Below are 11,698 nucleotides of genomic sequence, written 5' to 3'. Positions count from 1 at the left end.
GACATTTGTACCAGTGYAGCAGGTGATAGGGCATATAGCATCCTGGACTGCATGAGGATGTAGCTCTGTCATGTAAAAGGGTTTGCACTGGAATCATTCAAATAGGTGAATATTTTTTTCCTGTGTAGCCATGCTCTTGGCTTATGCTGTTGTCTAAGTTGGGCTTGAGTTGATTCAGTGAGGACTTCATTGATTAAGAATTCTGAAATTCTTATAGGTGATGAATTAATCATTAATCTTTCAAGAGGGAAAAAAAMCTGTCTCTCGAGTACCCACAGTTTTCAGTAAAGTTATTTTGAATATTCCTGGTGCTTGCATTAGAGTCATTTTGGTAGAAATGAAAGGACAGAGTTTGCCCTACACTGAGGCCAGGTACATTACCCACACTGAAGGTCTCAGAAACAGAGGCCCTGACCTCCCCCAGTGGTTTGTCTGGAGTCACTTGAKTTAGAAAAAGAGATGCAGCTCCCAGCTGTTTCAGCAACTCCAAATCTATTTACATTTACTCATCCGATTTATCAGCTACAAACCTTTGTTGACATTCTCTTAATATTATCTCTAAATAATTCTCTTAATATGTTGACAATCTCTTAATATCACCTGCACAGAAAACATTCATTAAAAAAGTCAGCTGGATGTGTGCTTGACATTTAGTGTGATCTGTCTGGTACATCCTTCTCTCAGCTGGTGCAGTGCCAAGCACACGGACTCAGTGAAGCCTCTCAAACTTCCGTCATGGGAGAAACAGTTTGTTACCTCTGATASCCACCATTTGAGGGATTTCATTTTAGGCATTCAGGGAACACAGTACATTGTACTGTGGTCACMATGACTGTCTAGTTTTAGACCTCTAAGAAAGGCTAAGCAACCTGTTCCAAAATATCTCCATACATACGACTTATTTCCTGTACGTGCCAGAGAATCAGTGTGTTTTAATGAGTTTAATCAGTAAGTTTTAATGAGAGTTGAAGGGGAGCTTGGGCAGCACCATGCAAGACACTGACTTTGCTGCCTATGAAACAAAGGGTAAAGGGCAATGATCAGAGTTACGTAATTTTATAAATTAGGATTATTTCAAAATTGTTTATAAAATGAAGAGAATAAAAGCTGTGGGAATAAAAGCTTCTAAATAACATGACTTTAGAAATCTGGCCATGCTAGCTTTAAAGATTCTTAGGCTTTTTTCTGTCTGTGTTTTGGAAAGTGGTGACCTGACAGCTATATCCTTTGGGTGAAGTGCATCTCAAAGCAAGATGTTATGTAGAGATACCAATACAGGCTTTTGCSTCAGCATACCTGATGAAGTTGAAGGTTCTTTTCAAGGCATCACCTGTCTTTCTGCTTATGAAACTTTACTATTACATGTTTTTTGCTTTTCCCCTTCCATTACAGCATTTGCCTGGAGCAGCAGCTTCCCTTCTACATACTTWTTTTTAATTACCTTTGATTGTTGGTGTTGAGTAATTTTATTAGCTAAGGAAATCCCCTTGCAATGGCTTACAGACTTTGCCATAATTATGAAAGAAACTTTAGGCCTACCATTTAGATTGTCACTTTGTATTTTGCTCATGATAACCTCGTACAGCATCCTCTTCTAATTATTTTAGAATAGTATCATCTAAAAATAATCTTGTTTCCTTATTTTATTTTTAACATCCTTTTGTATGGAGTTCAAGATAATTACAGAATAATGTCCTTTACAAATCCATASYTGSAGAGCTCCCTGCAYTGTACTGTCTTTACTCCAGCCCAGAGAGTAACTATTTTGCACAGCRATTCTGTTCTGCAGATGCAGTCAGGTAATAGAGGTCAAGTGTGATGTTGAGGAGCTGTGGGGATTTCATATGGATATGCTGTGCTGCCTGAAGGTGCTTACAGTCATACAAAGATGTCTGCATTGATATAGCTGCATCTGTACAAAATTCCCTGAGGTAGATGACCCTTTAGTTGCTTTGCATCTTTGACAAATAGTGTGTGGTGGTGGTGACCACAGCAGCACATGATTACCCAAAGAGAGAGCATGCCCTGATAGGGACTGCTGTGAACACAAGTCCTGTTTGGCTTCAGAGGTGTTTACCTTCAGCAGAAGAGTGGGACAGGGTGGACAGGTGGGGGCAGTAATATCTTGAAGTACTGCATCCAAATCTCTGAGAACCTGTTTGTTTAAAACCTTTGCATGRACTCATTGAATATGAATTTGAAAGAGAAACAGCAGCAGCCTGTTGTGATGATAGAGGTTGCACAATAATTAGAAACAATGGATTTCTGGATTACCATGGCAGAATTTGGGTAATTTCAGTGGAACCACTCTGAATTTTTTCTAATATAGACAAAGGCATACCTTTGTCTTCAGCTTTTTGTCTTAGTTGATAAAGAATATGTGCTTGYAGTATTGTAAAGTAAGAACTGTAATAACATCCTAAATTTGTGGTATTTCAGAAGGAGTGTTAATCTGGCACATAGCAAAAGAAAGTACACAGTTTATCTTGCTTTGTGTCTTAAGATTTGAAAAGATTGAACCAGAGCCTTTAAAACTCATATCTTGAAGAAGCWAAAATGTCATTTGTTTAAAAATATCCTCAAACAAACAAAAAACAAACYCTAAAACTGGGACATGAAAATGAGACATGATTTAACTTAATTATAAGCCTTGAACAAGGAAACAGCATGTTCTCAGAATACTTAATTACAACATTGTTTTTAGGTTGAGGTTTTTTTGGTGTGTGTGTGTTGCTYCAGTCAGTCTTAAGCAGAAAGAATAAAAGGCAAAGAGAACATGGAAGTACAGTAAACATGTTGAAATGCAGTTTCCTCCTTACTGGGAAGCTATCATGTGACTTGCTGAAAAAGATTTATTTATAAAAAAAAGCTTGCATTTGTTCTTTGGTAGCTGCAAATCTGCTTTTTGAGAAATAATATCCTCTGAGATCTCTCAAGCACCCAATGTTTAAATGGTTTTAGTGTTCTATCAGTGAATTTAAAGAAAGAACACTGTAATGTTTGATGGCCCTGAAAACATTATTCATTGACAGATGAGGCCAGGAACAGAGCAAAGCTTTCTACTATAAATGTATCATCATTTTATAGTCTGCACTATTAAAGGTGAGAAGATACTAATTTTGACTGAATTCTACAGCATGCAAAGCCCATTGGTGTGGTTCAGTCTAGGATGATAGCCTTTTTTGTCAATCTCACAGAAGACAGCTGGGAGTTGAACTGAAATGGGACCAGCATTTCACTTAGTTAATACATTGAATGTGGCTTAATTTTCTTAAAATTACACACATGGTAACTGTTCTAACAGCTACGTTTCTGCATGACCTTCTGCTGCCCAACAGTGTGGGTCCCAGCTATTGGGTCCCAGCTATCCCGCAGCAGAAATTTAAGAGCAAAAAACATCAGCTACTGTCTTCTCTTTGAATCAGTATTTCTCAGAACTGCACCCCCCCTTTGTGCTCTCACAGGTGAAAAAATCACCTGTGTTTGGATTGTGTACCTTTTCTTTATTTGGTAGGTGAATGGAAGGACTTGTCATTTTTATGTTGTATTGAAACTAAGGGTTGTCAGCTCAATAGGGTTTGTATCAAAAATAGGCATGTTCAGTCATGCCTTAAAGACAAATTTAGGATTCTTATGGTATGCTGAAATAGGTGTGTGAAAGCCAGGAGCTAAAACAAACYTCAGGTGTCCCTGTTCTTGTCTTGGGAGGGTCCAGTGTGAAACATTCCCACTCCATGGAGGTGAGCTAGAACTCTCTGCACCCCCTGGAACAGAGCATGAGGGAGGGAGGGTGTTAGACCTGGAGAGCATAGCTAAGGCCTTTCACTAAGCTATTTAAAAACTTGGGGTTTTAATTCCTGGTATTCCTGGTTTTGGGTTGTGAATGAAGGGATTAAGCTAGYGAGGGCACACAGGAAAGCTACAGTGTGATTTGAAAACCACACTTTGGGCTCTTTCTYGGGAGCTGACGCTTCTGTCCCTTTGCAGATGAACACACTGAATTTGTACAAACAGAATCCACAGCCCTGTTTTATGAAGAAACCACAGTACTTTGAGCTGTTCATGACGTTTACTACGGTTTTGCAAACCTCTCGAATTTTATGGAAAAAAGGAGCTGGAAGGCTGAGGCCATATACGAGCCTCAAGACTCGAGGGAGCCAATATTGAGGGAGCCAATACTGAGGGAACCCACTGCGGTGTTGTCACAGCTCTTCGTCATCCCTTCCCGCTTCGCTGCCGTTTTCTAGAGCTCCGAGTGCATTTGCTGCTTCTGAGAGCTTCGTGGCCGCATTACAAACTCCTCCAATTTTGGTTCCGAAAAAAGAAAACCAACCTTTCCTTTGGCCAGCTGACTCGGGCAGGGTCCCCTCGCGCTCCGCCGGCCCACAGCCACCCCCGGCCGCCCACAGAGGCCCCGCGCAGCCGCGCTGCACCGCCCTCAGCCGCGCCGGCCTCCTTCCTCCCTCCTCTATCCCTCCCTCCCTTCCTTCCTTCATTCCTTCGAAGCGCCGCCCTAGCGCGCTGCTCCCGGCGGTTGTCGCCATGGGCGCCGCGGCGCTGCTGTCGCTGCTGCCGGTGCTGCTGTGGCCGCCGGCGGYGGTGGCGGCGGGCGGGCCGGAGGTGCGCAGCCTGCGGGGGAGCTGGCGGCTCCGCAGCGGGAACGGCTCGGTGTCGCTCGGAGCGGAGGTGCCGGGCTGCGTTCACACCGCGCTGCTCCGCCGGGGCCTCATCCAGGTACGGTAGTCCGAGAGCCGCCGGGCCGAGCAGCAGCCCCGGCCGCCTCGGAGGGGAGAAGCCGGCCCTTCTCCGAAACACAGCTCCGTTCCGGGGCTGCCCGGCCGCTGCAGGGATGGTTGGCATCGCTGGTGCAGCCTCCGGGCTTTTGGTTCGGTGGCTGCAGAGTCCTCAGCCCCGCACAAGGCCGAGGATATAAAAGGAAGCTTTGCAGTCTGTGAGATTGTGGTTTTGACACGCAACCAAGGTGCYGACACCAGATACCTGCAATACCCTCACAGGGTGTGAGTCATGCTTACCTATAATAGTGCCTCAAAATAATGAAAACCTATACTCACCCTCCTAAAATTTGACTGATTGATGAAAGAAGTTTAGGGATTTCAGGCCATTAAAAAACCCTTTTAAAACTTGCAAAGCATTTCAGAACAGTGGAGATCATACACACCCATGCTGCCTAAGGGAAGTATATTCTGAAACACGAGAACAAAAGTTAAATTTAAAAGATTAGCTTCTGTCTTAACACTTTGAAGAAGCTTTTCTGGTTCTGTTCACGCTTGTCTCTTTTACTTTTTTTAAATTTGTAAAAGCACAGCAACCACTTTCTTGGACAAATCTTCAAAACTGCAGTTTCAGATTGGTAGCAAAGTATTCTGATATGCTTGTGACTCAGACCTGACAAGAAATGTGGCACTAACTGGGTTATTGTTGAAATAAGATAACTTTTTAAAAGGAAATGAAAATGAAACGTGTACCTGGAAAAAGTGACACAGTGACGTCACACACAGTGACGTTAACAAAGGATGATAAATACAGAACTGTATATACTGCTGGAAAGTGTAAAGTACTGTTGTATGCTGTGAGTATCATAGTATCCCTCCTTTATTATGGGCCTAATGGTGTAGTTCTTGTGCATCATTTATTTAAAAGACACATTCTGGTTGCATCCATTTTGCATTTTCTATTCCTCAGTTTTTATCCTTCAGTTTATTACATTCTGATTAAAGTTACAGAGCTAAAAGGAGAAAGTGACACCCCTTTGGGYRGGATAATTTTAGCTTTTTCTGGGTTGGCATAGGTTGGGAATCCCAGCACTAATAATAGATTCCAAAGAGTGTCGTTGCCAGATAAAGAGTCAACACTGGAAAAAGAAATAYGCTATGAAGGGATAGGCAGAGCTATGATGATCTGTTGTTTCAACATCTGTGTGCTAAGTGATGTGACATCTTGGACATAAAGAATTAAGGTTTCAGAAGGGCTTTTCTAAAATTTCAAATGCGGTGAAAATAAGTTTTCAAATGCAGTGGGCAGGTGGACTGTATGTGGAGGATCGGGGTGGAGAACTGTGGCAGTTTCTCCAATGCAGAAGTGCTCAAGGTAAAGGGAACGTCTGGGATGTTTGGTTCTGCTGGGAGTTGTTGCTGCAAGGAGTATGAATAATCAACCAGGAGAAACTGTGACCAATGCACTGACTCAGGCATCAGATGATGATGTAATGAAAGACTCATATTTAACTACTCACACTAAGTACAATTACGAAGCGAGAAGATGTGATTACTAATTTAGCTGCATTGCTGCAAACTGACTTGTAATTTAGCGGCGCATATGGAAATGAGGATCATGAACTCTCATGTGCCCGGGCAGGATCCCAARCCTGCACAGAGGCATGAGAGCTTAGTCAGCTGGCTGGGCAGCAGTGGGTGCTTGGCTAATTAAATTGATGATGGTTGGTTGTGGTCACTTGGAACGTGTTTACATGAATACAAGTAAGAACTTGCTCCAAACACATGCTGGTATGACCGGGTATGAACCTGCTGTGGACTGGAAGATGTTGTTAGGTTGGTGGTGTTACTGTCGAGGTGCTGAGGTAATCAGAATGGTTCACTAGTGTGGTTGCTTGACCTCTGGACTGGACCCAGCTGGTGTCTGGCTAGTTCCAAGCTCAGAAAGAGATAACTTGTTTCTATGTATAGATGTGTACAGGTAACTCAAGGTCAGCTTAAACCCATTCTTACTCAGTTTGGCAAAGTTCAGTTCACAGAAAAGAAGCATTCACACTAATTTGCGCCAGGATAACTAAATTGTTTTAAAATCATGGTTTTTGTTAAACAGATGGAATGCAGACCATACCAAAACACTGGAACAACCTCAGCAGATTGGAAACCTGTTGCAGATGGTCTTAAATGTACTCAATTCTTGTCACCATGGTTGTAGAATTCTGCAAAGCAGCACACCTGGGTTGTTTGGAGGGAGTCAGTGACATAATTTCTTWTTGCAGTGTGAGGCTTTGTGCTGCAAACAGGGCCTCAGCTTTTTGTCTTGAGGTTTCTTCACTGCGGTGAATGTGACCAAAGGTTTGCAAGTGMAGCTGCCTAAAATAATATTCCTGTATTCCTATTTATATGAAAGGATGCACACTGCCTTAACTGTAGAGACATAGAGCACTGGTTGCTCCATTTTTTCAGAGTTCATGATCTCTGCAAATCAGCCCTTTTTTGTGTTGTGTCAAGTATAGAAGTAGGAGTTTTACTATAGATGCCTAAATACAAATTTTGGTCTTCAGTATTTTTCTCATTTGCTCCTTTYGCTCTTTGCAATGGAATATAGGATCTTCATTATTCTTACAGAAAATATCACTGGACCAGGAACCCAGCTTGTAATCAAAAATGGARATTGGTCTGAAAAGGTGTACCAGGAAATAGGAGAACAAAGCTAGTGGGAACAAAATCATTCTGGATAGCAGGACCCATATGTCCAGTGCCCTGGTCAAATCTRCGTGCTGTTTTTCTGTGTGATTTGCAAGTGGCAAATAGCACTGCATCTTTTGCTTCTGTGTCCGTGGGATTTCCAGTGGGTTAGCACCCAAAACAAATTTAAAGCAAAATTTGGAAGGGTCTACTCCAGCAACATGGCTTAGGGGGCATCTCATCAACGAGGGGAAGGATGGCAGCATGGGTAAGCTGATGAATATTAAGCCTTCAGAATGTGGCTTAGATTGCAAGAGTCGGCTGCAAGCAATTTATTTGTCACTGTGTTGTTCATTTCAAATTTAGGTCGACACACGAACTTTTTGCACAGGGATGCTCTAGCTGATTGCGTGTCTATGGACTTGCTTTAATCTGCTGTGCAGGCCGTGTACTTGAATTGAAAAGCATCTCTGTGAYGCTGAGGGTTCATTACTCATCTCTCTGGATCCTCTTAGCATTTGTTCTAGAGATAGCTTTACTCTGGCTCATAAAATATACATTGGAGGAATCTCAGCTTTCTGAATGCACCAAATGCAYGTGTCCAAAAAATGCTCTTGGGGAAGACACTTGAGTTTCCTACCAAAGTATTATTTTCTTTCATGTTCAATCAATGTAGTTCAAATGCTGGATTAACTACAATGAAAGCTCTGGGGCCAGGAGATTGCATCAGAGTATGTGTTTGGCTTGGTTGTTTTAATAACATTTCGTTAAGACACTGTAGCTCTTACTACTATTTACATGTAAAATTAAAAAAATACATGAGAAATGACATAAATAAGGGTAATAGTCACTTGAATGAAGTCAGTTCAAAGCTTGGTTTTGAATGCRGACATTTTACAAACTTGCAGAGAATCTGTTGCTAGCCCTACAGCTCTGGAAAAAAGATTTGCTAAAACCATTTTTTCTGAAGATTTTGCTTTTGAGCACTGTCAGTGTAGTATTTTCTTTCAGGCATTGTTCTGGCAAGCAATATGTATCTTCAGGTAACTTGCATATTAAGTCTCTATACTGGAAATAGGCATCCTGTGTCATTTACTGTCTAAGTTCTGCAAGATGYCATTTCTTGCTGGCATGTAACTCCTGTAGATTTTCAGTTTCTAATAAATATGGTTGTTGGAGCTGGATTTTCTCATATGCCAGCCAACATAAGGCTGTTTTGTCTTTTTAGTTGTCACTTAGATTAGTACAGACTATTATGAGAGGTCTGCAAGTGTGATGCTATATAGGGACTGGGTAATACTGCATTTTCTGGCCTGTTAGACAAGGGCATGCATTTGACAGAGTGCATTATCAGTGATCTTGGTCATACTTGGATATTCAAATTTATTAGAAGAGACAAAAGTTTACCCCAGCTAATAGTTCTGTGTTTCTGGAAATCTGTGTGTTTTTTTGTAGCTAATTCTGCATTAGTATAAAATATGCTGTTGTATATTTTCTGACACTTCATCATAAGTTAGATTTTTTTGGAGCAAGCCAGGTAACAATTCCATTGGGTATCCTATGATTCTTTTCAGGTTAAATGGCATTAATTGATGGAGTAGTTGATTATTATATTATTCTCCACTGAAATAGGTGCTCTGCTGAAGTCTGAGAACCTATGTGGAAACATTCTAAAGCCTTAGTAAAACAGCATAAATATTAAAGAGCACTTAAGTTTTTCTTTCAAAAGCTTGTGATGTTAAGAGATATAAAAGTTATAGTGGTCTGTTATTATATCAGAGTGTTCCAATAATATTAAGCAGTGGGTATTAATAACTGTTTAGTCATATTTGGCCTACTGTCTAGCTGTGGCACATCTTGAACATTGGCAGTGACATTCAGTTTACTGCCTCCTAAGAGCAGCTACTGAAAATTAGTTACTTTAGGATGAACTTCCAAAACTCACATTCCAAGATCCAGCCATCACTACTGTTAGTTCAGCCTGACTTGAAGCTGTGAAATATGGGAAACTGGGCTTGCTGGAAATTGTATAAATGTCGTGACTRCTATAATTTGTGATGTGATGTCAAGAAACACATGGGTATAAATAAGTATATATTAACTATTTAGCTTCCAGTCTGAAGCTGGCCACAGCAGAATCATTAAACTCTAAATCATGAAATGTTACCTGTAAGTTTTATTTTGGTTATCTGTTACAYCATCAGGATTTTCTTACAGTGTGCWTTATAMAATATCAGAARAGTTAATTTATGAGAGAARAGCATGCAAGRTGACTTCATATTAGACCATAACAAAAGCAGGGAAGGCGAAGGAGCCTGGTTTTCATTCTCTTTATTACTTTATTGCAGATCTTCCACCTGGGTGCAGCTGGCTCCGTGTAGTGTCATTCAGGTATTTGTGCCATGCCCCACAGAAATCCTGGATTGTAGGGGCCTGGAGGTGTCCCTTCATTGTGCCAAGGTRTGCCTGGCACCGCTGGCTCCCCTGCTTGGGCTTGGAGCCTYGCTTCTCATGTGTTCATATCTCATSCATTTCCTGCTTAACAGGAGAAGCTCTTAGCTGATATCACCGTAGCTTTTCAATTTTAAAATCATTGCAAGGAGCAGCTTCTATCTGGGCTGGCATTTTAGTGCTGCCAGTGCTTTTGAAGTCCTGCTGATGTCCTGTTATCCACCTGGAAATTGCTTCCTTTTGATAATCTGTCTCAGGGCTTTTTAGCTCMTCTTAGCAGGTGATTTGCTGCTTGCTTACAGCATTGAAATTGGGAGCAGGGAACAAACAGGCAGGCAGCTTGAGTGCTTCAGATATTTTCCCCAAATTGCAGGGAGCAAGAAAATGCAAGGCTGTTGTTTTTGGTGGGATCTAAAAATAGCTCTAGTTGACTCCACCCCTTTATGAATTGCTTCCAGGAGCACATTTAGCTGTTGAGCTATTGAATGTGAAGAATATTTAGTAGATGTGCAGCCTATTTCCTACCAACTTTCAATTTCTGCCTATGCCTTTAAGTGCTTTAACTGTCTTTTTTTTTTTTTGCATCCACTTTTCTGAAGCCTTTAATTTTGATGTGAAATGATTTAACCTGGGATGAAATCTTGTTTCAGAGAAATACAAACCATTTGTCTTTCATGGATACATCTTCCAGCACTCAGAACAGTTGTATTTAATAATGAAAAAGTCAATAATCTCAAAAGTGTATTGGAGAAGTAATTCTATTTTCTTAGAGGAATTTGTTGTGGTCATGCATTTCTCCTGAACCTTGACCATTGACCAAGTGACTATACAGTTTGCAGTTGATAGTGCATTTTACAACTTTAATGTCGCCTTTTGTTAAATATTTCACACATTCAAGTGGCAATGATTGAAATTTAACATGCACATTTTCCAAAACATAACCTGAAATAAAATAGTATGTAATGTTAAATGTGAATATGTATGTGTATGTAAATATATGTAAGATGGTATATAAAGTCAAAGTTAGACTGTTGTTAAAAATGTGGGGTTTTTTARGTACATTTTGTGAGGTTCCGCATTCTCTGGCATTCGATGCTTACCTTTCATTGTCTCAATTCAATGATCTCAATGGAGTTTCTTTTATGAGCCTAAATTTTGCATATTGATATGCATTTCTTAGCCTTAAATCGTGCATCTTAATAAAAATCTGAGATATATTCCACAAAAGTAATGATATGAACGTCTTAAAGTTCAGTAATAGCTCTGGTAAGCTCGTGATGACTTAACTTTTAGAGAATACACAGTATTATCATTCYAGAGGTCGTAGGTTTATTGAGATGACAAGACTTTTCCTTTTTGACTTGTAGTAAGAAATTTGATTGATAAAGCATAGCATGTAGAAGCAAGGTGACACATTTCCCTTGGTATGAGCCCAAGGAATGATATTTGTATTGCTGTAGGACTCCAGAAGGGACTATGCTGCTGAAGAGTCATTTAGGTGTTATGATTTTGCTCTGCTATGTTAATAGGTTTATGTTTGTATTATAGAGCCTGACCCTGTTAATTGTAAAACAAATATGTGGTATGAGACAATTTTTTTCAGAAGATTTCATATACAAAATGTGATTACTATCCATCCTGACTCCTGAAATGGGGGAGAAAAATTAAGTTTCAGCAAGTAGGGAAAAAAAAAAGAAGAAGCTGGGCAGATTTTGTTCGGTGTGAATGTGTATATTTAGGACGGGTAGGTAAGTGTGTTGGTACTGTTAGARCACTCGTATCAAAGCAAACCTTAACACAGCTTCTCTCTGTCTGAGCTGGGGTTGAGT

The 11,698-nt window shown here is 40.6% G+C and overlaps 1 protein-coding gene across 7 annotated transcripts in view; it reads left to right on the top strand.

Moving 5' to 3' along the window:
• The first annotated feature begins 4,507 nt into the window (after positions 1 to 4,507).
• Positions 4,508 to 11,698, top strand: part of MANBA (mannosidase beta) — a 53,568-nt gene continuing 46,377 nt past the window's right edge. For all 7 annotated transcript variants that reach the window (XM_057384131.1, XM_057384133.1, XM_057384126.1 and 4 more), the window contains exon 1: positions 4,508 to 4,734. In XM_057384131.1, the coding sequence (XP_057240114.1) occupies positions 4,543 to 4,734 (192 nt within the window). In that variant the 5' untranslated portion in view covers positions 4,508 to 4,542. The remainder of the gene's footprint in view (positions 4,735 to 11,698) is intronic.

This window comes from Malurus melanocephalus, unplaced genomic scaffold (genome assembly GCF_030028575.1).
Source record: "Malurus melanocephalus ecotype Western Australia unplaced genomic scaffold, MMel_1.1 scaffold_688, whole genome shotgun sequence".
Lineage (NCBI taxonomy): Eukaryota > Metazoa > Chordata > Aves > Passeriformes > Maluridae > Malurus > Malurus melanocephalus.
Note: the sequence above shows the minus strand (reverse complement) of the source record. Positions and strands in the feature narration are given on the sequence as shown.